The sequence below is a fragment of the Trichoplusia ni genome, chromosome 20 (genome assembly GCF_003590095.1).
Source record: "Trichoplusia ni isolate ovarian cell line Hi5 chromosome 20, tn1, whole genome shotgun sequence".
In the NCBI taxonomy this organism is placed as follows: Eukaryota; Metazoa; Arthropoda; class Insecta; order Lepidoptera; family Noctuidae; genus Trichoplusia; species Trichoplusia ni.
In genome coordinates, this window is record NC_039497.1 from 2,709,840 (window position 1) to 2,734,356 (window position 24,517).

A 24,517-nucleotide genomic window follows, 5' to 3' on the forward strand; every position below is an offset into this window, starting at 1 on the left:
AGATCAGCTGTATCTCTGTAAATCATCATCATCTTAGCCTTTTCCCAACAATGTTGTGGTCGGCTTTTAATCTATCTGGATTCAGCTGAATACCAGTGTTTTACAAGGTGCGACTGTCTATCTGACCTCCTCAACCCAGTTACCTGGGCAACACGATACCCCTTAGTTAGACTGGTTGTCAGACTTTCAAGCTTCTTACTACCTATATCTCTGTAAATAGATTACAATTATCGGTTTTCTGTAACATCCAATGCGATGGTCTTGGATATGATGCGCGCTTTTCTATATTCTACACATCGACATCAAAATTTGGTATGACGAGATCCTTTGTTTGACCACACTCTAAGTTATTTTCAATCAAGGTCGAAATTACGAAGAATATTATTAAATGTAAGAATATCCGTATCGCGGAAACGAGTGCGTGCATTACAGCGATTCCGTATTTTCACCGGCTCTCGAAAGGACATTGACAAATAACATTTACTCATTAAGTTTACTGCTCCCCGAAGGTTTTCTATTTATAACTGAATGTTTGTAACTTTTACTCTTTTAATAGAGTACCGGTTTGACCGGCTGTTAATTTTGTATGTGTGACCTCTACCACTGTACGCCTAAATCGCTACCGAGTTTTTTTTTGCTTTGAGATCGGCAAGTGCTTACTACTCTGGCTAAATCAATTATTTTTTCTCAGCAGTAGCATCCCACTTTCCCTTTTGTCTCCCGCTTGTTGTTCATTGAATTGGACATTTATTTTTACGCCTCTTCCTATTTACTACATATGATTAATTTTGATGCGACATGATTAATTCTCTAAGACAGTAAAAGTTTTCTCTTTAACACACCGAACACTTGGTGATTTTCGTTGGTTAACATTATCGGCCCTGCATTACAGGAGTTGCAATGATGGGCATGAGTGGCGGCTTGAAGCAAAAAAGCTACTCTGAGGATCAATGTAAATGGGACAATTTTATTTACAATTTTACAGAGTTAAATATTTACAAGTTAAAAAACAAAAAAATATTAAATTAAAGCATCAAAAAATTTATCGGCATCGCTGCCGGCTGGGAGTGTGCCCAAAAGACTGGCAGCATTGCCACGTTGAATGGCAATGCTAATCCTCTGAGCGAGGTAAAAGCCAGCCTTTGGGTCACGAGAAGTGTCAAAGAGACGCTTTGCTAAGTCTTTAAAAAGCGTTTTGGCACGTAGACAATTAGACAATGGGACAATTAGATTAAATACAAGATGAAACAAAAATGGATATGGAAAAAAAAGTTTAAAAGTAGTACCTACTGTATTTTCAATTTGGTAAACTAATAATTATCCACTAGAGCGTCTTATAATAGAGGCCAGTAATTTGTATAGAAAGGTAAATTTGGTAACTGTAATTTGGTAAATTAGACCTTATTATTAGAACAACACATTACTTATTTAAATGCAATGGATTGGTGGACAGGTTTGTGCATAGAATGAACGGTACATTAAAACCAGTTTTTTGATAAAACATTAAAACGCATCCGATTGAAATAAAAAATAGGAAATATCAAATGGCTTCGTAAGGTCATCGGACGGAGTTAATAGAAAAAGTAAACAGCAACATTTTAATAATGTTTCAAATTTAACTTGCAAGATTTGGTAACAGGCAAAAATACATGCGTAACTAAATAATAATAATGAAAACCTACAAAATGCAACTCTTTTTAATCCGTCAAAAATATTCGGTGATTTATATAAAGATATGAACGGACCAAAGGCGTAACATAAAGTTGATCACTTTCTCCTAATAGTGACACGCGTGATATAAGCCACTTCCTCCTGTTCCTTCATTGAAAATACAAAAAAGGTATGAAATCTTATAAGACTATGATTTATAAATAAAGGAGTAAAAAACGTCTATCCGTCACTACCTTACTCCTTCACTTGACAAGGTCAATATACAACTTAACGGTGGTATAAAATTGATTAATGCATAAAAATATATTAATTTAATAACGGTTTACTCACGCGTATTGATCGGGATTACCCAAAAAATATGCGTAATGAGACGGTCAACAGTGATATTATTTACTAATGAAGCATTTTCGCAATTGTATCTATACAAATTACACAGGGTGTCCGGAAAGAAGTGACGTAATGACTTTAAAACATCTTATACAAAAATAACATGCGAGAATCTTAAGTAGCCAAGACAGTATGAGCTGAAATCAAGAGAACTTCGACTTATTAACTTAAAAAACTCCTAAAAATCGTGAAATTGGGTGAATTGGGTATCTCTCTTGTATCGATAATACTTGCAAAAAAGGCGGTACAAAACCTTTTTGGTAGCTCCAAAATCCAGAATATGGCAAGCATTCTTACAGACAGTACGGACATAGCTTCTTCAACTTTCGCCTTTATAAAATTAGTAGGTACAGATTAACTGCTCTACATTAAATACTATTTTTCCTTACTCAGCCGTGATTGGATATTAATTTTTTTATAACAATGAAGTGTCTAAGCATTACTTTAACTGCCGATCATAAATAACAACAGTGACGCCGTAAAGTTTGGTCAAGATCAAGGTTCCAATAGTTATTAAGCCGGAGCGGTGATATAAAACGTGTAACAGATGTCAGATAGTTCAAGTCATTTGCGCGCGCGGCGCTATGTGTGCGTGCGACAGCAACTGACAGCCACTGTTTATTATGGAAGCTTTAATTTGTGTGACAGTGACACACAAATGAAAGCTGTGTTAGTACACAACGTCACTGTGTATTCACAAGGGCTACACACACATGACGCCGCGCGCAAATATGACTTGATTTGACTGTACGTAATATTGCAAACAAAAAATGCCGATCAAAAGTGAGCCGGACTCTGGCTCTAAAGGTTTCATATGTGCTAAAAAATGATCACCCATCAAGTTTAAAATTGTATTTCTTATGGTACCTACTAAAAATTAGCAATTTGATTGCAATTGTTGCTTTCTTGTTACAAGATCAACATTCTGTTTTACCAAATCGCTTTACGCATTTATAAGTAACTAGCTGTTGCCCGCGACTTCGTCTGCGTGGTTAGAAGATATAAGTTATGACTTTTTCTTCGCTCCTATTGGTCGCAGCGTGATGATATATAGCCTAAAACCTCCCTCGATTAATGGTATCTTCAACACAAAAATATTTTTTCAATTTGAACCAGTAGTTTCTGAGATTAGCGCTTTCAAACAAACAATCAAACAAACAATTAGTATATACATAATACATACATAGTATATACATAGTAATTAGTATATATATAGTACAATTAGTATATGGATGCCAACGATATCTTCGCTACGTTTCATCGATTTTTAATTTCTCGCGCGGAGATTTTAATATTACGATAACTCATTACCTATTAACATTTTTGGCGTAGTGTAAAAGGCAATTTTGTTCTATATTACATGCATAATATATCTAACTTATTTATTTGGATAAGGATTAATACTGTATTGTTAAAAAGAGGTTCGTAAGTAACCAATAATTTTACTGTATTAAGAAAACACATAAAAATGGTTATTGTGGGTTATCCTTGGAAGATAGACATATACCACCGCGGACTTTTTTGTAGATCTATTAAAGAGGTACAAACCCGCCATACATTGTTTTGTTGTAACTCAAAAGGTTTTGGCAGCGTTCTCGATGAAACCTCTCGAATGGCTTAATTTTATCCGACATGTTTAACTAATATCGCTGTAATATCGTCAGTTTACACAAAACCTAAACTTATTATACACTAAAACCTTCCTCAAGAATTGCTCTATCTATCGTTGAAAACCGCATAAAAATCCGTTCAGTACTTTTCTAGTTTATCGCGAACAGACAGACAGACAGACAGACAGACAGACGCGGCGGGGGACTTTGTTTTATAATATGTAAGGATAAGGATAGCTGTTGCCCGCGACTTCGTCTGCGTGGTTAGAAGATATAAGTTATGACTTTTTCTTCGCTCCTATTGGTCGCAGCGTGATGATATACATATAGCCTAAAACCTCCCTCGATTAATGGTATCTTCAACACAAAAATATTTTTTCAATTTGAACCAGTAGTTTCTGAGATTAGCGCTTTCAAACAAACAATCAAACAAACAATTAGTATATACATAATACATACATAGTATATACATAGTAATTAGTATATATATAGTACAATTAGTATATGGATGCCAACGATATCTTCGCTACGTTTCATCGATTTTTAATTTCTCGCGCGGAGATTTTAATATTACGATAACTCATTACCTATTAACATTTTTGGCGTAGTGTAAAAGGCAATTTTGTTCTATATTACATGCATAATATATCTAACTTATTTATTTGGATAAGGATTAATACTGTATTGTTAAAAAGAGGTTCGTAAGTAACCAATAATTTTACTGTATTAAGAAAACACATAAAAATGGTTATTGTGGGTTATCCTTGGAAGATAGACATATACCACCGCGGACTTTTTTGTAGATCTATTAAAGAGGTACAAACTTGCCATACATTGTTTTGTTGTAACTCAAAAGGTTTTGGCAGCGTTCTCGATGAAAGCTCTCGAATGGCTTAATTTTTTCCGACATGTTTAACTAATATCGCTGTATTATCGTCAGTTTACACAAAACCTAAACTTATTATACACTAAAACCTTCCTCAAGAATTGCTCTATCTATCGTTGAAAACCGCATAAAAATCCGTTCAGTACTTTTCTAGTTTATCGCGAACAGACAGACAGACAGACAGACAGACGCGGCGGGGGACTTTGTTTTATAATATGTAAGGATAAGGATAAGGATGGTCTACTTAACAAATACATAAACACACTTACACACGTTTGAGGATTCATTATATATGTTTATCTTTACACAGAATTAAATACATTCTGGAACATAACAAAAAACAACTAGTTTTCCATCTAAATATATCAACAAACGTACTCTGTCGAAGTTATTTCATGGTTATTGTCACGAGACCTTGACAGCACAAAAAAATGAACAAGTGCGAGAGACTCCCACATAATAAGTTCCTTACTGACGAAGAATTGGCAGAATATTGTAATTTCCTTGACATTTAAAAAGAAACACTGTTTTATGTGTTTCAATTACACTTGCCTGTATGGATAGTCGAGTGGTATACGTTACACGCTGAACCCACAGAGCAAGACGCGTAAGTTCGATTGCCGTACGACAAATATTGCGTTTCAAAAATACTCTGTTCTGAGTTTAAGTGTCTTGTGCTATGTTATAAAAAGAGTCGTAAGCTCATTAAAAGGATTAAAAAAAACCTTTGAGACCATACTACACAAATACCTCATTATTAAACGCAGACGATTTACAAACAAATAACTGTTAGTATAAAGGATTTTCCATTTGATCTGCGAACCCCTAAAAATGATTACAACTCATTCTAAGCGCAAAAAAATATAATTATCGCATTAGCGTGTTTTAATGTTATTATGTAGTTTTTTGCTTGTAATGGTATATAACTATTGTTTGTTTTGTCACTTCATTAGGTCAAATGGTTTCTTTACCGTTCTTCCTCGTCGTGTGAATGAATCTTACTATTTAGGATAACGTGCCCAAAAATGTCTTGTTTTTATAAATAGTTCTCGCTATGCTTCATCATCATCGGCTCATATTCGTCCATGGCTGGACAGACGCTTTAACAATTGCACGCCATATAGATCTATCTATCGCTCTGCTTTTTTAGAATCAAACTTAACACATTGTTTATTATTTCATCATCTACAGCCTTAGTCCTCCCACTGCTGGGCATAGGCCTCCGATTTCCAGTCCGAGTGCCAGGCTCATTCAGACTCGACCCGAGACCTTAACTATGTCGTCGACCCTTCTTACACATTGTTTATGCTATTGGCGAATTATTCGGAAACAAATCTGTATGCTTTGCTCTGTTTCCATAAAACTTGAATGCTTATGCGAGTATATAATATGGTATAGTTATGCTGTGCGTCGTCTAGTCTATTAGGAAACACAAACTTGAATCCCGCTTGCGAATGATGATTTTAAATGCGTATATTGTCTGGATAGAGAATAGAATAAGAAATTGGGGGAGGATTGGACCGCGGTAGTATACATTGAAAAAAATATTGTCTTGGTAATTTTAGTGTAGGCCATTTTTGTTTAGTGACGCAAAATAAGGTTTTATATATTATGTTGGGACTCCTTTTATGTTCATCCTTGTCATTTAGTTCAATTAATTTGAGCGATATGTGACGAGTAATTCTTGAGCTATCGTCAAAGTGCAAAGTGCCAGATGAATTGACCACAAGAGCTAACTTTTAATTAAGCTCGGTCTGTGTTAAATTTAAATTAATTATTTAACCATATTCAGGAAGAGAATTGAAGCTATTAACCCATATGTCACCTTCAAGTTAAACTAACTAGTTTTAACCATAGTGAGTAGATACTTAAAACTCATTTGTCAAGTAGGTATTATAAGATCATTGTTTTATTTTAAATTGCCGGAGGAGTTCATTTCCTGGTTATATATAGCCTACGACGGTTACAACAAATGTGACTGTATATGAATGAAAAACATCAAAATCGGCGCAGTAGTTACCAAGATTATTCAGTCAAACCACACAAACTTTAGGTAGTTCTTCGTAAGATTTATTTAGGTGTAACCTTAGGAAGGTGGGTTTTAAAAGTAGTTATTCTCAAGGCCTCTGAATCATAAGTTATTATCATATTATAGAATAATATACTTTAGTATAAATTGCATGATAGTTGCATTTTAATAACAAGATTGAGTGAAACAATTACTATCATTCTTACTGAAAAAAAAACAGCACGGTTAGCCGAGTAGTAGTTATCGCGTAAGACTAGCATTACATTATCTCATCGAAATCGATGTATTGGTTCAAGAGACATAATTGTAAGATTTTTTAACCGACTTAAGATTTTTTATCACACCGTACTATAATCTGTCGTTGTTTGAAAAAACTGTTTGACACCTTTTCTTTGGAAAGGTGTAGGAATCCGTGTCGACTCCTACCTCCCTGGACCAGTTAGGGTGGTGTCAGCCTCTTAATAACTAAGCCTGAACTACCATGCAACGGTTTTTGGCTTTTTAGCCGGTGCGTGGCAATGCATGCAATTCATCACACGTTTTTAACACCTAGTCAAAATATTGGGTCAACGGTTTTCTGTTGCTAAATGTACTTGTACCTCAATGTAATCGGTCAGTCAAATGTGTCTCTGAATAAAATAAACGTAATAATATTATTAGCATAAGTTGGTTTAGAAACATCAAAAAAACTCTTCGCATTGTGCTAATGGCGGCCTTGGTAACGACAGTCAAACGTTGGCATATGGTACAGATACTAAAAAAAAAGATTTGTGATTTGTGTTTCACTAAAAATTTGTAAAGAAAACTCTTTGGTTAAAAAATCTTCCCTAGCGCATTTCCAATAGCTAAGCATTAATATTTTTATATTATCATAAATAAGAATAATTCCAGCCTGTAATTGTCTCATTATTAGCTCGACCTTAATATTTTTCCTTTAATAGAGCAAAAACAAATATTGACGACGATAATATACTTGAATATTATTTTATTTTAAACTAAACATCTACAGTAAGGCAGAAAAAAAAGAAAAAAATAGAGCCATAGTGTTGTCTGAAACAGCTAACGACTGACTCGACTCATTGTTCGACCGTAGCAAAAATAAAATTAATATTTGTATAGTTAAATATATTTGCATGTGTGATTATTTCCTGAAACTTTAATAAAATGTTAACGTTTAGAAAAAAAAAATAACAATAAAACAAAGACTCTATGTGGCCATGATCGTGACACGAAACGACGTCGAAATCCGTTCAAGAATAGCTTTTTTTTGCATTAAAAGCTATTTATTATTCTGAGATATTATTGCAAAACGGTTAAGGATCGTATCTTTGAAAAACTGGAAAAGAAATCGCTAATACGCAGCGAGCAAGCGTAGTGATCCGTGCTTCAATCTTCTCTATTTTGAATCTCATCTTAGCAAGTGACAATTGCTTGATATTCAAAATATGCGAAACGTGATATTGGGAGATACGAAACTACGCCTTTTGACTTGGCAGTTCAATGTTCACAACTGCTCAATGCAGTTCAGGCAATAGTCTATTAATGACGACGACAATTAAATATCAGAATAAAAAAAGGTTTTATTTCAAGAAGTTTCGTTTTCCAAGCTCTTTTACTATCTACGTCACAATATTGATCCTATAATAGGTATTTTATAACTTATATTTCGATGTGGTTTATGAGCTGCTGAATTTAGACATTTAGTTGTGCTTAAACGAAGTCAGCTGTGCTGCTGTGGAGTTTGAATCATTTCTTCTCCAGACACTCTGGGCATTTAAAAAGGATGGTTTACATAAGCAAACTTTCACGCGCATAATGCTATCATTAAAAACCAATAAAGATAATCTCAGTCTAGATTTTATTGCGACTAGATATTACGAAATCGTCTACGAAAAACGGAAACACAAAAACAAGTTTAAAATAAAAACCTTTCGGTTTTTTTAAAAGTATTTTGAATTAGACAATCAAAATAGTAATTAGTGTGTTCTTCTAGATATGAATTAACCATACACGGATAGCTCGTAAAATGCGTAAATAGCTTTGATCATGAATAATGAAGTAGGTACTAATTATAAGTTTTCTAACCATATACTGCTAGCGCCATCAATTAAATACTTTGGGAATGTCGATTAATAAATTGATCTGTATTTATTAGAACAAGCTGACAAGTAATCACTGTACCGAATACCGTGCATTGATTTATGCATATCTATTCGCATTGAAATTGTCTGGACTTCAAAAGAGACTGAGACCCCTTGAGTTTGTTTCGACATTTCTTCTCAGGGTGGTCAGATAGGAAATGTCGACTTCAGCGTTCTCAAAAAATTAAGATGACATGTAAAAGTGATGACATATCTTATACTTACAGAATAAATGATTTCATTTCATTTCATTGATTTCATTTCATGTAGTTTATATTAAATATAAAAGTTAAATATATTGCCTATGGAAGTCACGAATGATGTGTTTTTTTTATCGTAAAATACCAAAAAATCGGAGTAGATCAAAAGATTATCTATTTTAAGTTAAACACACAAACTCTACATCTTCATTAAATTAATTAAGTATTTGAAAATTCTCATAACACTAAGGAAGTTTGTGCTTTCGATATTGGAGACAAAAATATATGGTAGCACATGTTTACCAGGCAGCCAAAGAAAACCAGAATTACAGAAAAAATTGTCATCCATCACATAGATATATGATCCCACTAAAAGCTGCTGGTCTTAATATTTATTTGCAATGGAAATATAATAATAATAATAATAACATGTCTCATTTATATAATAGCCTATTTAGTTTTACATACATATTGCAATAGTTTTGCATCTACTTTGGATTTTTCATCTCTGTTCTCCCATAGAGCGGAGGTGAATTATCCCTAGTAGATGCCCCATCACATTGTATATTAAAGTTCTCAAGAAGGCCTCTGTGCGTTGGACCTGTGTCCCCGTTCACGCCTTTAAAAAGGACCGGGTCTCTTCTCTTGAAGTTAACCCGTGAATGAAAAGAGATACAAATAATAATAATATCATGGGAAAACTCACACACGGTTATCTGATCCCACGCTAAGCAGAGCTTGTGTTATGGTAACCAGACAACTGATAAACTTACTTATATATTTCTAAATACATACATATTATAGATAAATTACACCTAGACACCAGAACAAATGATCATGCTCATCACACAACATTTGTCCTGGGCGGGAATCGAACCCACGACCTCCGGTATAGCAGTCAGGGTCACTAACCACTAGACCAACAGGCCCGTCAAATACAACTACTTGATGTAAATATGTTTTGATAAGAAAAAATCATCATCAGTGGAATTATGGTCTCTCTATCTAACACGGCATAGTTTATATAACTTTGTGACAGTCGGAGGCACCTTAGTACCGAATTGAAAATCTGAACTGCCAAGCTATTCAGTACACGTTTCATGAGACACGTACTAGTGATAGACGCACAGGCAGCGCGTCTAAGTAATTGAGCCAGTTGTTTCCCCTTTGGGTACAAAACCTAAAACGTATTAATTAATATTGTCATTTACGCTTGACGATTGGATTGTCAATTGATCTGAGTCAGAGTGACTTTGTGCATGTGACTTGAATGTTTGTAAAAGCTCCCGCGACACAAAGATCATATTCCTTAGTGCGGGACTCGTTTTTTTAAAAGAAAATTGTCAATTTTTATATTTTGAGACAAAAGAAAACTGAATTTGAAGAGTTATTATAGTGTATTGACCCGTCAGAGACGTCCTCAACCGTAACCTACAAATTATAGATGTATTCATTCACGGACAATCGACGGCCGATGTTTAAACATTTTTAATATTCATGTTTCACGAACGTCAGAGGAATTTGTGGCTTTAGAAAGATGTTATCAATTCATAGTTTATTGGCTCATTAGGCGAACGTTGTTTTGCAACGTATTTTGTGCTGGAAAAGCATTAGCTATATTCGAATATATTCGAAAATTACAAGCGTTGGACTACTATTAGTATACCACTAATCATTCAAGTTAGGCTACAAAGAATTATAGAAAAGACATATTGACAGCACCCCGTATCGCCCACTCTTAATCGCTTCCTATGCGCTCTGGCTGTGAAGAAGAAATCCCGCAAAAAAACTTCACACAATGCTGTCATTTTATTACAAACATTTTATTAAAAACAATATTTTAATAAAACAAATCAATGCCAATCACTTGTTAATTTAGAAAAAGACAAAGCATAAAAATTTCAAATTGCAGTTTTTAAAAAAACACGCCTAAACCTGTTTGATATTATAAAAAAATTCTCGCTCGGTGATCGTCCAGTTCAACTTGTTGCTTTAGATACATAGTTATGACATGTGTGAGGTTAGCGGAACGTTACGATTTTTCGAACATTCTACCCTACGTTGTCACGTCAAAAAGAAAATCGACTCCCGAACTACGGAATTTAATCCTTGTATAGCAGGGATTTTGGACATTCAAGTCACATGCACAAAGACACCCAGACTCAGGACAAGTATTCGTGGATCACACAAATGCTTGTGCTATTCGGGGACCCATGCAGTGAGCTTAGCATACCGACCTCACCCACTCGGCTAGAGCGACTAATCTGATGTTCATGTAACTTTGCATTTTCTCTAAATTGTGATTCTGTTTGTTTCAGGCGTATCATGCGAGAAGTCGATCGGCAGACGGCGAACTGTGCCAGTCATACACGTCCAGGGGACACACTATGAAGTCGGATTCGATGTCGTAAGTAGCCTTGAGACATAGAGTCCTTTCTGCCTTGTTTAAATGAGGCAGTTTTGTCGAAAGAAAAACGACGGGTTGCTTTACGAGATTGCCGGCTCAAGTGAAAACTTGAATATTAACGTTGTGCGTTTTGTATGATAGGGATTAACTTTGCATGAATTGTCTTAATTATCAGTATTAAAGTACTATTATTAATGTGGTAGAATACAATTTTATATTTATTGCTTTATCGATGCAGTATTGCGTTAAAGTAGTTTCGTCTAACGATTTTTCGATCAGGTCCTGACGCGGGTTTATTTTTTTTCCCATTACAACGTCAAAGAAGATTTCACTTTAAAGACAAATGGTTTTTTATTTCAACATAAGCCGTTTTAATTTTCAGGCACCTTTTCGTTTAGAGAATACGTCCCGAGGTGCAGGGTATAAAATGTCATTACTATGAGGAAGAACCTGCAGCAAAGTCTAAAAGTAACTAAATTGTAGAGTTTTTCTTTATGTCATTATTTTGTAAGAAAGCACAATTTAAAATAGCAAAATCAAGATTAGTATCTAGTCAAATTTGAAGAACTGACATGTTCTGTAAAAGTAGAAAATTGAAACGAAGCTATCTTGAATCAAACAGAAATCGCCCTATGCTCTGTCCATTTCAAGTCCTGTCAAAAAATAAGTCATAAATTTTGCCAAAAGTTATCGGAAAACCGATTTGATCAAAAGTGAAGAACGATTTAATACAAAAAGCATTTGGTTTAATTTAAAACAAGCATTCCAATAATTCGACTACATTTTCAAAAAATAACATTTGAATTTATAAATTAAAACCTTTTTAGTGGCTTTAACTAATAACTTTGTAAAAGCGTCGAAGGCTCCTACACAATGGCTATTGGGCATTTTACAAAAACCTTATTTGAAACAAAAACCCACTGTTCACCCACTTACAGTGGTTTATGGTACTTTTACTGAAATTACGCATATTTTTACTCAATAACTTGAAAAAAATAAAATTTCCATTGGTAACTTCTTTCTAGTGTTTCGTTTAAAAAAATATTTTTTATGTAAATAATTGAATGGAAAATATTATATTTTATAGATTATACAGAATTATCATTCTTGGAAAGAGGCCGAGACTGTTATCGGATTAAACTTCAGGATTTTTCTTATTTATATAACACTAGCTTTTCGCCCGCGGTTTCGCCCGCGTCGAGGTCGGTTATATCGCGTTTCCAAGAGAACTCTTCAACGGTCCGGGATAAAAATTATCCCATGTTCTTTCTCAAGGTCAACTCTACCTCTGCACCAAATTTCAATAAAATCAGTTCAGTGGTTTAGACGTGAAAGCGTAACAGACAGACAGACAGATAGACAGACAGACAGAGTTACTTTCGCATTTATAATATTAGTAAAGATGTACAATATTAAACTGAGATACACAAGTAAATTAAGAAACTAAAAAAATATTAAGTTCCCAGAGAATTAAGCTACAACATTCGGGAAAAGCTAGAAATTGACAAAATAAAATAAAAAACGGCAAAAGGCTACATATGATGTAGCCGGGTTGGGGGCGCCAGGTATCGATCCTAGACCCTCACGTTTAGCACCTCCGCTAAGCGTGCGCTCTCCCGTTTGAGCTACGCCCCCGGTGAATGTTCCAACGAAATTAGTCTTCCTATGATGCATGTCAGTGATAAAAACAGGCGTTTATTCTTACTGGGTGTTTTTTTAATATACTATGGTCCATGTTTTTAGTTGTTCGGTTACCATACTACATGTTTTGCACAGATTTGATCTTAATAACCGGCTGTAACAGTGGTAAATAGAAATATTGGACATAATCACTGACCTTTAAGTATTATAATATGCCTTTATAGCAATGGTTTTACTATTTACGAAAACGATGGACATTCCCAGTGGACGTCTTGCCTTTGCAATGTCTCGAGTTTGTTATCAAATATACAGGGTGTCCTAAAAGTCAACGATAATCTGAGACCGGATGAAAGGCTAAGTGATAACAGATCAGGGAAAAATATAAAAAAAAAACCATATCACTCAGTAACGATTCTATTATTCGAAACTATAAATTAATGAAATGAAAATTTTTTTTTTTTTTTCAAAAAATAGAAACAGATTTTTTTCCCCTGATCTGTTATCACTTGGCCTTTCATCCGGTCTAAGATTATCGTTGAGTTTTGGGACACCCTGTATAAATTAGAATAAAAAAGCGGCGCTTTCGTAGCCAGTTCAGAATATCATGATCGTCTAGAAGTATTTTATTAAACTTGTAATTATGTTGCAGGATGTCTTAAAAATAAATGTTAAGTTAAAATTATTATTTTATGAGAAAAAATATCATAACAAAACTTCCTTGTTACAAAACAACTTCTTTATAATTTTTATTTCCGACAGAAGATATATTAAAACTCCTTTTAACCCTTTTCTAGATAGCTTTTTTTTCACCTAGGCTGGCTACCAGATAAACTCAGCTCCGTACCTATGCATAACGTTGATTTGGATAGATACCGGTTAAGCAGGAAGAGACCTATATATGCGTGATTTTGAGCCAACGTAACAAACATTGGCATACCAATATTTAAACAAAGCCGAACTATAATTTAATCGTTAAATAACAGTTTCGCTTTACATGATCTTTCTGTAACATTATTCGTTTATCAGCGCATTAAAATTTGAGCTCACAAAAGCTATAACATATTTTACAAGTGTTGATATTTCGCAACAGTTAATTATGTTGAGTCTGTTTTAATTACATATTATTTGTCTTCAGTTTTAGGATTTATCAATTTTGTATGTGTTTTCTTGGATAAGACTCACGTAGTCTAGCATTGATAATATGCAACAGACCAATAATCCTACTACTATACCATTATAAAGGCGAAAGTTTGTAAGTATGGATGTATGGATGTTTGTTACTCTTTCACGTAAAAACTACTGAATGGATTTGAATGAAACTTTACCACAATATAGCCTATACATCAGAATAACACATAGGCTAAATTTTTTGAGGTTTCTAATGTGAGGTCGTAAAAAAACACATTTTTTGCGCTTACATTGCAAACGCTGACTGAATCCTACAAGATAGATAGAAGGGAGATAGATAGATAGAAGGCAGGTATCAATTATAACTTATGTCTTCTAACCACGCGGACGAAGTCGCGGGCAGCAGCTAGTATAATACTATAGCAACTCATAAATAAAATAAGAACAACAGACTTAAAACCTCATTGTTTCCAGGGCCGGACTTTTTCGAACATAATAAAAAGTTTCCTATCGTCGTACGAGAACCTTCGTGACTTCGAGAAGGAGTACAAGACTGATGCTGGCAGGAACGCGTACGACAAGACTCTTGCGAATATGAAGAAGAAATATCCGTACTATGTGAAAGAGATCCAGGGCGTCGCGGACGGCGCTAACGTTCCATTCTACCAGGTATGCGGATGGGACTGGGTGTCTTTGTGCATGTGATTTGAATGTTTGTGAAACGTCCGCGGTATAAGGGTTGAATTTACCTTAGTGCGGGAGTCGTTTAAAGAAGAAACAAGTACCTATGTAATTTTAAATTCGTCGTTATACCTACAACCTGATTTTTGAAACAACTGCACAGAAAATTATGAATTTCTGTTCCTACACGTAAAGTTTCGAAAGTAAATGACATTTATACAAAACACATTTTAAGTTATATCTATCTATAGCCCTTCAAGCCACTTGTGACGTCCAAGAGACCGTACTATCAAGAATAATTTAATTTTTTATTGAAAATTCATTCGTGCAGCCTGGCAACGAATCCTGCTTGTATTATTTACGCGAAAGTTTCTATGTATGGATGTTTGTTCCTCCTTCACGCAGAAACTACAAAAGGGATTTAGACCAAACTTGATTCACAGATAGTTTATAGATAGAATTAACAAAGAGGATAATTTTTATCCCAATTTTATGTTTCTGTGGGATCAAATTCGATTTGTAGTGAGAGTGCTACGCTCCTCTCACTTACTTGAAATAAATCAATTTGTCTTGTAGTTGTTCCTTCTGCAAATGGACGATCTGATCGGCACCGTCAACGACAACCACATCCCTCGCAACGACACGGGAGGTTGCAGCTCAATCGCCATCAAAAACCCTTCCAACGTAAGTTCTGGAACCTTCTACGTAATTTAAACAAGATCTATAGACTTAAAGCCTTGTAAATAGAGCTGTGTTTTGTGGAGCAACATTTACCTATTAGTCTGTTATTTTTTTATTTGACTTTATGATTAGACGCAAGATTGCGGACAACATCACATACATTGTTCTGAACCCAAAGTAAGAATCGCTTGTGTTACGGAATTCAGATACAACGAAGGTACCACAAACACCAAGACCCGAAACAATATAGAAATGTGAATTTTTACATTGACCCGATCGGGGATCGAATCCGGGACTTCAGAGCTAGCGACACCTTGAAACCGGTGCGTAAGCCACACGACCACGGAGGTCGTCAATAGGTGCAAAATCTGACAAAAGAAATTTGAGTAAGATAGAGGAATAAGAAAAAAAATCCACTTCCCTCCATAGCAAGCGAGAGACAATTGTTAGTTGTTGATGTCAATCGTTATACTTGCATTTCCATTTCAGACCTTACTTGGTCACACAGAAGATGCTTTCGGTGAAACCCTCAACCATTTCTACATCATGACGGCTCACATCATACCAGCGAAGGAAGACAGAGACCATGGTGTAAGTTATCATTTCAATTTGAGCCTTAACTTAAGGTACTTTCGTTTTGGATTAGCTTGACAGGATACCTTATACGACAAGGACGCACAGCAGGCGCATAGCAAAATGTTTTGGCTGTCATATTTCTATTCGCTTTTAAAATCGTGGTTGAATAATATTATAATAATACTAGTCTTACACTGTAGGTGGTAGGTGTTAATTTTGTTTACGAGATAACAGAATAAATACGTAGGCAATATTTTTTTGGAAATCTGTCTGACGGTCTAAACAGAGTTTATTTGCTATCTACCCTATTGCCTTCAAGAGATAGTACCTACGTCTTTTCTTGGATATTGCTTTTCTAAATTTAAATCATGTTTTTATATGACGTTTCCGATAAAAATCTAAGTCCTATTGTTATCTTTCTGCGAACCATTTCTTTGGACTAATTATTTTTCTTTGTCACGCGACTGACGGCAGGCTGTCCTATCATGGAACTTCTATCGATCATAAATTATTGTTATTTTTTTATTTAATAGTTTATTTATACTAAATCGAAAGAAAACAGGATAAAACTGAGCAGATGTACAAGTGTCAAGGGTGGTGCTAAGAATTGTAATATACCTACACACATTGGTATGTTAGGTTTCGCAGGAAGGTAGGTCCTCCATGCTTCTCCCACAGGCTTACACGTATAGCATTATCCGTTTTTGTTATTTTAATACAGCAGCTCTGAGGCCACAAACATAAAATAACACGAATAGAAAACCGCCTCCTATTTGAAGTCCCTTGAAAATTAAAAGGCAAAGGATTGCAAATTAAATTAAATTAGTTTCAATTATCATATTTCATTAGAAATGTCTACCAGCAGAAACGCGATAGCTAAACTAGTACCTACTTTTGTTTTTTATTATTTAAATTGTTTAGCATCTTAACGTATTTGAATGTGTCGCAGGCTGTTGAAGAGAGGTTCTCTTCGCTGTGCTACGCTGGCCACATGCCGGGCTACACCATGGGCTACAACGAGAACGGTCTCGTTTTCTCCATCAACACACTCAGTCCACTAGTTCTGAAGCCAGGGAATACCCGTGAGTATAAAACGTTGCAATAAAAATACCTTTAAAGTGCGAATTGGATTTACGAAATTAAGACTTACGTACAAAACAATTCGGTTGTTTTTTGGGAGAATTTCAACTGTCTTGTTATGACGGTTTCCGAGGCACAGTCTGTTGACGTACGGACGTATGAGACTCAGTAACAGGATTTCGCTTTTATGCTTTGGATGCGGATTTCTGAAAGTACTTAGTATATAATATCGGTAATCAGTACCGTGTATGTGTGTTTGTATCTATGTATGTAGGTCTTATTCGCTAAGTCACACTTGAGCGCAGCAGATAGGCAAATCCAGTTTCCAATATTTGTAATCCAGGTTTCTATAAGAAGGTTTCTTTCACCGTGAGTCAGGGTTGTTTTAAAATTAATAATTAATTAAGATATAAACTTTGAAAACTACGAATTAATACAAAACCCACTGAAGCTGGTAACTTGTGCATAGAAAACTATTTATGGAATTATAGCGAAGCGACCACGACCCTTGAGCTTTCTCCGTTGCTTATTTAAATTCATGATTATCTATCTTCGACTTATCCTATCCATTCTTTTTTTTCTACGAACGTGCAAAATATGATTATGCTAATTAACTTCGCATCCCGAAGGGCATTAACAAAGCCAAGATTGACGTCAAAAGAACAGAAACCATCAAAGAGGTTCCGATTTCCTTCGAAACTGACCTCAAATAAAATTCGGTGAAGGAGGTCTGTTACCTACGCACGAGACCCGCACGATTGCGTCTGCCATAGCTTCTGACGTCAAATGTCTTCGAATATCATAACATTACCTAATAATATACATAAATAAATACATTATTATAATTACATAATGCCGAGGTCCTCGCTTGCATGATTTATGTCCGCCTGCCTCAAATTGTTTTGACATTCATCTTTCTACGTGCCCTTGCAATACAACATTTCCTTTTCGCATTTATGCAAGAATTTCGTCCTTGTTGAAAGGAACTGCTCAGTTAAATTGCTTAACAATGTAACTGGACGCATAGCGGGTACTTTAGGTTATGATAGCGCGAGAAAGGGCTATCGCGATCTTTTACTGCTAGATCCAGCTCCTTCTGCACTAGATGCAACTAGCTGGCAAGTCCAATGCATACAATTGGGGAGGCCTATGTCCAACAGTGGACGAATATGGCCTGACGATGACGATGATCTTTTTCAGATTATGGACTACTTTTATCTTGATTTTCTAATTGACGACCTGAATTTCTATATTCCTGAACACCTCAGTAACCCAGCCCTCTTTCAGCCCGTACCTTCATAACTCGAGCGATGCTATCCGCCAAGAACTTCAGCGACGCGGAGAGGATTCTCCGCGATGAAGGTCTGGGCATCGGGAACGGGTTCTCGGTGAACATGATCTGGACGACGTCGTGGGGACATCGCGAGGTCTACAACGTGGAGGTCTCGCCAGACCTAAAGGCGGACCGGTCCCTGCTCAACATTCAAAAGTACGACAAGGAACCGCTGGTGCATTGCAACAGGTGATTAATCAGATTATACACTTGTAGATACTTATAAGCAATTGTTTAAGGATTTCTTACGTTCATGCAAGCGTCCTAATAAGCACAAACCACTTGAAGGCTATTTTTGTTAAAATTAGTAAATATAGTCGATCTATGTTGAAATAAATATATGTACATATCTATATTCGCTCGTGATATCTATTTTGGGAAGGTACAACAAATACTTTTTATAAGTTTTGTCATTTTTATCCTAATTCATATATCTTTCACAATCCTGGCTAAATTCAACAATATCGCATAGCTCTATGTACTAAGTATAAAGCCGTTTTATCTGAACGAATTACCTACCTTTCGACTTTCGAATGCAAATCGAGCTAAATCATTTCACAATTTGGAACTTTCCTCAAATTGTCTTCTCCTACCTGCCTAGATACCAGCGCACCAACATATCGGAGGTGATCGGTAGCATCATCGACAGTAGTGCGGCTCGCTTGCGCGTCATCCACTCGTACCCCACGCCGCGGACTCGCGCGGACATCGCCGAGATCCTCTCCGACACCAGCGACGCCGAGTTCAAGCTGTTCCAGGAACAACCCGATGACGTCATCAAGACCATCGCCGCCGGTAACATGTCTTTAGACTTTAAAGTTTTTTTTATGGGACTAGCCAAACATGAACGTCATTGCAACTCCTGTGAGCCAGGATCTACGATGAACTTAACGCATACCACTGAAACACTTAAGTTTCCTGTGTCCTGTGTCCTATGTTGGGATTATAATCCTTGTGTCGCTTGTGGTTTCACAAACAGTCAAGTTATATTCACAAAGACTGGGTTCTTGTATCACACAAACTCTTGTACAACGCGGGGATCGAAACCACGATTCGTCACGCTCAGTGGGTTTGGCTTGGTGACTTCAACCAGTCGGCAATCCGTGTAGACTAGAACTCTTTACTTTTATTGTAGAGATGTAATTCATGCATGTACTGAACTGATTTGAAAAGTGCTTACCAGTAGAAGAGTTCACAGTTTTTGAGCTTGGCATCTAGTTCTGTAATGTTTCTTTAGCTCCTGTTTTAGTGCTTCTAGAAATGAGATCATGAAAACATGCGCTCAACAAGGTAGCAACGTTACAATTAAGTAGTTAATTATAATTGTATATTCAATCTCGGTCCAAATAATGTTACATCGTATTAAAATACAAAACAACATTTGTAACTTTTATGTTTTAGTCTATGAAATTTGTATAAACAACCTGGACTTGAATCCATCGCGATGATTGCGGTTATAGCAGATTCAATAAGCAATCATACATCGCGCAAATCATCGTATGTAGGTAGCGTGCGGCACTTATTCGCATCGCCTGTCAATTGTGGCAATATTGCTATCGCTTTGCTTTTGAAAAATACGTAATACAATCGCAAGTATACACACAGCAGCATGATGAAATAGAATACACGCGTAGCAATATACAAAAACATTATACATCTAGTTCATTAATTACGATTCTACAATTTTTTAAGGTGTTTTCATTCCTACCCTTTGCTTCAGGGTCTCAATTCTGCTATTTACAATGATGTTGATGATGATGGCAGTTTATTTAAGTATTCCTACAACGCCCGATGAATGAATATTTATCTATAAACAGCAGAATCGGTTTTCCCATCTAATTTCACAATACCATGATTCCAGGTATCTTCGACCTGGACAAGCGCACCTGGAGCATCTACATCAACAAGCCCAAGTGCTCGGAGCCGGTCGCAGTACTGCCCATCACGTTCACATCACTCGACTATTAGGACAATTGTTGTAACTTGACTGCAGACTGAAAGACTCGACAGGGAGATACCACAAGACAAAAAAAAAATACAAAATCAAATCAATCAGATAGATTATAAAAAATCCAATGGAAACGAGGGTTCCACTGAAAAATTGAAAACAAAACTCACCCATCAATTTCCAGACCGTACCAAGCGTTGCTTAAACTATTTTTTAGAGATTTTTTTTTAAGCGACTCCCTTTGAAGGATTTTTTTGTCTTACGTTTTAAACCTTGCGTACTGTCAGTCTTTCAGCTAATCAGATTACAGTCTAAACTTTAGTTATAAGTTAAGACCTTGTGTGATTAATTTAGAAGAAAGATTTGCTTTTCTAGATGTAGACTTAGATATATATCAAAAATATGTTACCAGCACCCGCTATGCGTTTTAAAAGCGAAGCTATAAAAAATAAAATTGATTAGTTAAAATAATAACCGTTATTCATGATCAGTTAAATGTCATTATTTTAGCAACATAAAACATAAACCGACCTCAAAAAAATCAAAAAGCTACTGAGCGAAACTAAGAAAATATTATAGGACCAAATGACAACTATTAAAGGTTAAATTAAAGCAAAAATAATCAACAATATCGGTCCAACCAGATCGATTATTAGCATTAAGGTAACGAACAACAAAAAAAAAAAACAAAATACAACATTTTTGAAGTCGGTTTGAAAAATAGATAAAATACATCTTACATAATATAGATGCTTACCAAACACCAATCTGTTAAACTAAGCCTCATGGAATGTGGGAGTGAGAAAGCACACTAGACAGTGTTTAGCGACATCTCATCATCTTGCCTAACTGTATTTAGCTAAGTACCAGTGTTTTACAAGGAGCGACTGCCTATCTGACCTCAAGCCAGTTACCTGGGCAACACGATACCCCTTAGTTAGACTGGCTGTTAGACTTTTCAAGCTTCTGACTACCTGTAACGACTGTCAAAGATGTAGGAATAACAGTCGGGAACCACAATTTAACGTGCCTTCCGAAACACGGAGGAACTCGTTATGACAAAGATGGTCCCCATTTCAGTATCACATCTTTCTTCCAAAATTGCTACAGTCTTAGTATAACACGTGGTAATAAGGTTCAAATTTCAATGCTATGTGTGCAATCACCAGTTAAAGTAGACATTCAATACTTATTCTATTTTCTCGTTACTGAATCAGCTGGTACTTCAATTCACGTACATTTGAATCACTTCAATGCCATAGCTGACGCGAATCTACTTTTCCTGTTGTTTGTACAATAATAGACCTTAAGCCTAATAATTATAGGTAATAGAATGCCATGTTTGTATAACGTTAGGGACCAATACACTGTTTTAGACATATGTTGTCAAAATCAGATCATTACTTATAATTTTAAGCGTAATTATATTCACAGAGTGCCCATTAAATATAGCTTAATCAAAAATATACCTTAAGTGTATGACATAAAGTACACTTTTGTAGTAACAGAAATCAGATTCAAATAAATTGTGTGTGAAATGAAATATCTAAACATATTTTAGTAAATTAATTATTTATTGTTAAGTATTTATCAATAAAGTAAATAGTGACATATGTTCGTTTTTATTTTAAAAGCCTTTTTAAAAATATATAGTTTTCTTTCTTATTTTTTATTGCTGAAGAAAGTCTTTGAGAAGATTTTAAAAATAGCATTTAGTTTACAGATGTATCATCTAATATCTATTGAAATATAAGTTTTCGGTTCAGAATTATTCATTTTGTAGACAAATTACATATGTATGTTATCAACGACAGAAATTATCAATAATCGATTATCTTTATATAATTCGTTGTTTCCTATGGTATGGTTTCTATTTTCCAGTCGTCTAACAAGCATTGAAAACATTTTTTGTTGATTTAAATTAAATTTACAATTTTGTTAATATCATAATCAATTGATAATTGTATGTTGATAATCCAATAGATGCAAAGCTTACCGTATTATTCCTAATCATATAATATTTATCTTTCAAAAAACCTACCAGATTACAGTGTTTTTAGATGACATGAATGTTTGTGACTATCAAACACGTTATAGTGTATTTTTCGTAGTGACATATCTCTTTTATGTCACGGGTTAACTTCATGCGAAGAGACCCGGTCCTTTTTAAAGGCGTGAACGGGGACACAGGTCCAACGTGTAGAGGCCTTCTTGAGAACTTTAATCTACAAAGTGATGGGGCATCTACTAGGGATCATTCATCTCTGCTCTATGGGAGAACAGACATGAAGAATCCAGAGTAGATGCTGAGCTATTGAAAGAATGTGTTTAAGAACAATTAGGCTGCTATATATAGTGACATATTATCATTACCACATCAATGAATTAGGGAATGATAAACTTATAGTTAAAAGTTATTAAGGAGTCACAATACAGTAGTTATACTTTTAGATATATTGAAAACGTTTAAATCTCAAAGAAAAGTTTGACTACTAACTGAATTACTTTGTAATAATAAATTTGACTGTAGACATATATGTAAATGATATTCAAAAAACTATGAAGTCTAGCAAATCAAATTTTAAATTTATAGAAAGCAAGGATCAAATAAATCTAGTTTTTTTTTTATTTGTTTATATATTAATTAATCTAATAGCATATTATTATAATTTTAAATCTAATTAATGAAAGGATATTATGTAATAGGGAATTTTTATCTTAAGTCCATTGAATCTAAAAAATATATTGTTTAATAGTAATTAAAGTGTCTGAAAAATGGTTTATTTAAAATAAAAGTATTAATTTTGATAATTCATATTGAAATTGAGATTTTTTTTAGCATGAAGGTTATGTAATATTGTATTGGAGTTCAAAACAGGTAGAGAATAAAATGCGAGTAATATTTACAATGAGATTTGAATATTACAAACAAGTGAAATATATATTATCTACTATAATATAGATTTTGGTATAATTCTACAAGACATTGTATACCGAGTAGTGTTTAATGTTAAAACTACTAGTGTTTATTACTAATTGTATGTATATTTAGTATAAGAAATAAATGTCTCAAACTAGATTTAATAATGCGGGGACGGCTCACTACATAAGATTCGACAAAGCTTCCGTACTAGCGAGGGAATAATACTTCGTGCCGCGGAAAGTACGGGAGGCTATAGAAATCAGCCGTCACCCGAATTTTAACAGAGATTGTGGATGGGCACTGCCACCAGCGTGGAAACCAGCACTGAATGCTGCGTCACTTCAAACGACGCTAAGTCTGGAGTGCGACGCGGTCAGCACGGTATGCACCGACTCAGCCGGTACGGGAGCACGGATGATGACGATGACGACGGCGGACCCCCCACCCGCGACACCGGCGTCGCCGACCCCTCCGCCGCTCACGGCGCGAGCGCGGCGCTATGCAGCGAGATGCGCGGCCGCTGACGTCAGTTCGACTCGCGATTAAAGACTCCGGTTGGGACAGAAACTTATAGTCGGATTTTAATGATGTAAAGAACAAAGAAAAACGTTATATCGTTAAAAAATGTGTAAAGTATTAATATTGATTCATATCTATATCAATACTTTTTTTTGGCAACTCTACTAATTTTGAGTAACTTTGTTATAACATTAAATAGAACAACGACATTTTTGGCAACTCTGCTAATTTTGACTATGTTATGACGTTAAAAGAAAAACGTAATAATCTATAGTCTAAAACAAAAGTCTAAAACAAAATAGAGTACACTATAAGGAAAACATTTAAAAACATAATCTATACTAATATATAAAGCTGAAGAGTTTGTTTGTTTGTTTGTTTGTTTGAACGCGCTAATCTCAGGAACTAAAGGGTTCGATTTGAAAAATTATTTTTGTGTTGAATAGACCATTTATCACGGAAGGCTATAGGCTATATAACATCACGCTGCGACTAATAGGAGCGAAGATACAATGGAAAATGTGAAAAAAAAACGGGGAAAATTATAACCACGTGAACGAAGTCGCGGGCAACAGCTAGTATGAAATAAACAGGCTGACTCCATACCACAAAAAATAAAAAATCACAAAAGAATTCAGGGAACACCCACCCAGCAGGCAGACAGACACAATTAACT

The 24,517-nt window shown here is 35.2% G+C and overlaps 1 protein-coding gene across 3 annotated transcripts in view; it reads left to right on the forward strand.

Moving 5' to 3' along the window:
* LOC113503716 overlaps window positions 1-20,487 on the forward strand; it is a 55,055-nt gene extending 34,568 nt beyond the window's left edge. For all 3 annotated transcript variants that reach the window (XM_026885789.1, XM_026885790.1, XM_026885791.1), the window contains exons 2-9: window positions 11,243-11,331; window positions 14,575-14,769; window positions 15,358-15,465; window positions 15,952-16,053; window positions 16,988-17,120; window positions 18,406-18,640; window positions 19,053-19,246; window positions 20,313-20,487. In XM_026885789.1, the coding sequence (XP_026741590.1) occupies window positions 11,243-11,331; window positions 14,575-14,769; window positions 15,358-15,465; window positions 15,952-16,053; window positions 16,988-17,120; window positions 18,406-18,640; window positions 19,053-19,246; window positions 20,313-20,419 (1,163 nt within the window). In that variant the 3' untranslated portion in view covers window positions 20,420-20,487. The remainder of the gene's footprint in view (window positions 1-11,242; window positions 11,332-14,574; window positions 14,770-15,357; window positions 15,466-15,951; window positions 16,054-16,987; window positions 17,121-18,405; window positions 18,641-19,052; window positions 19,247-20,312) is intronic.
* The last annotated feature ends 4,030 nt before the right edge of the window (window positions 20,488-24,517 follow it).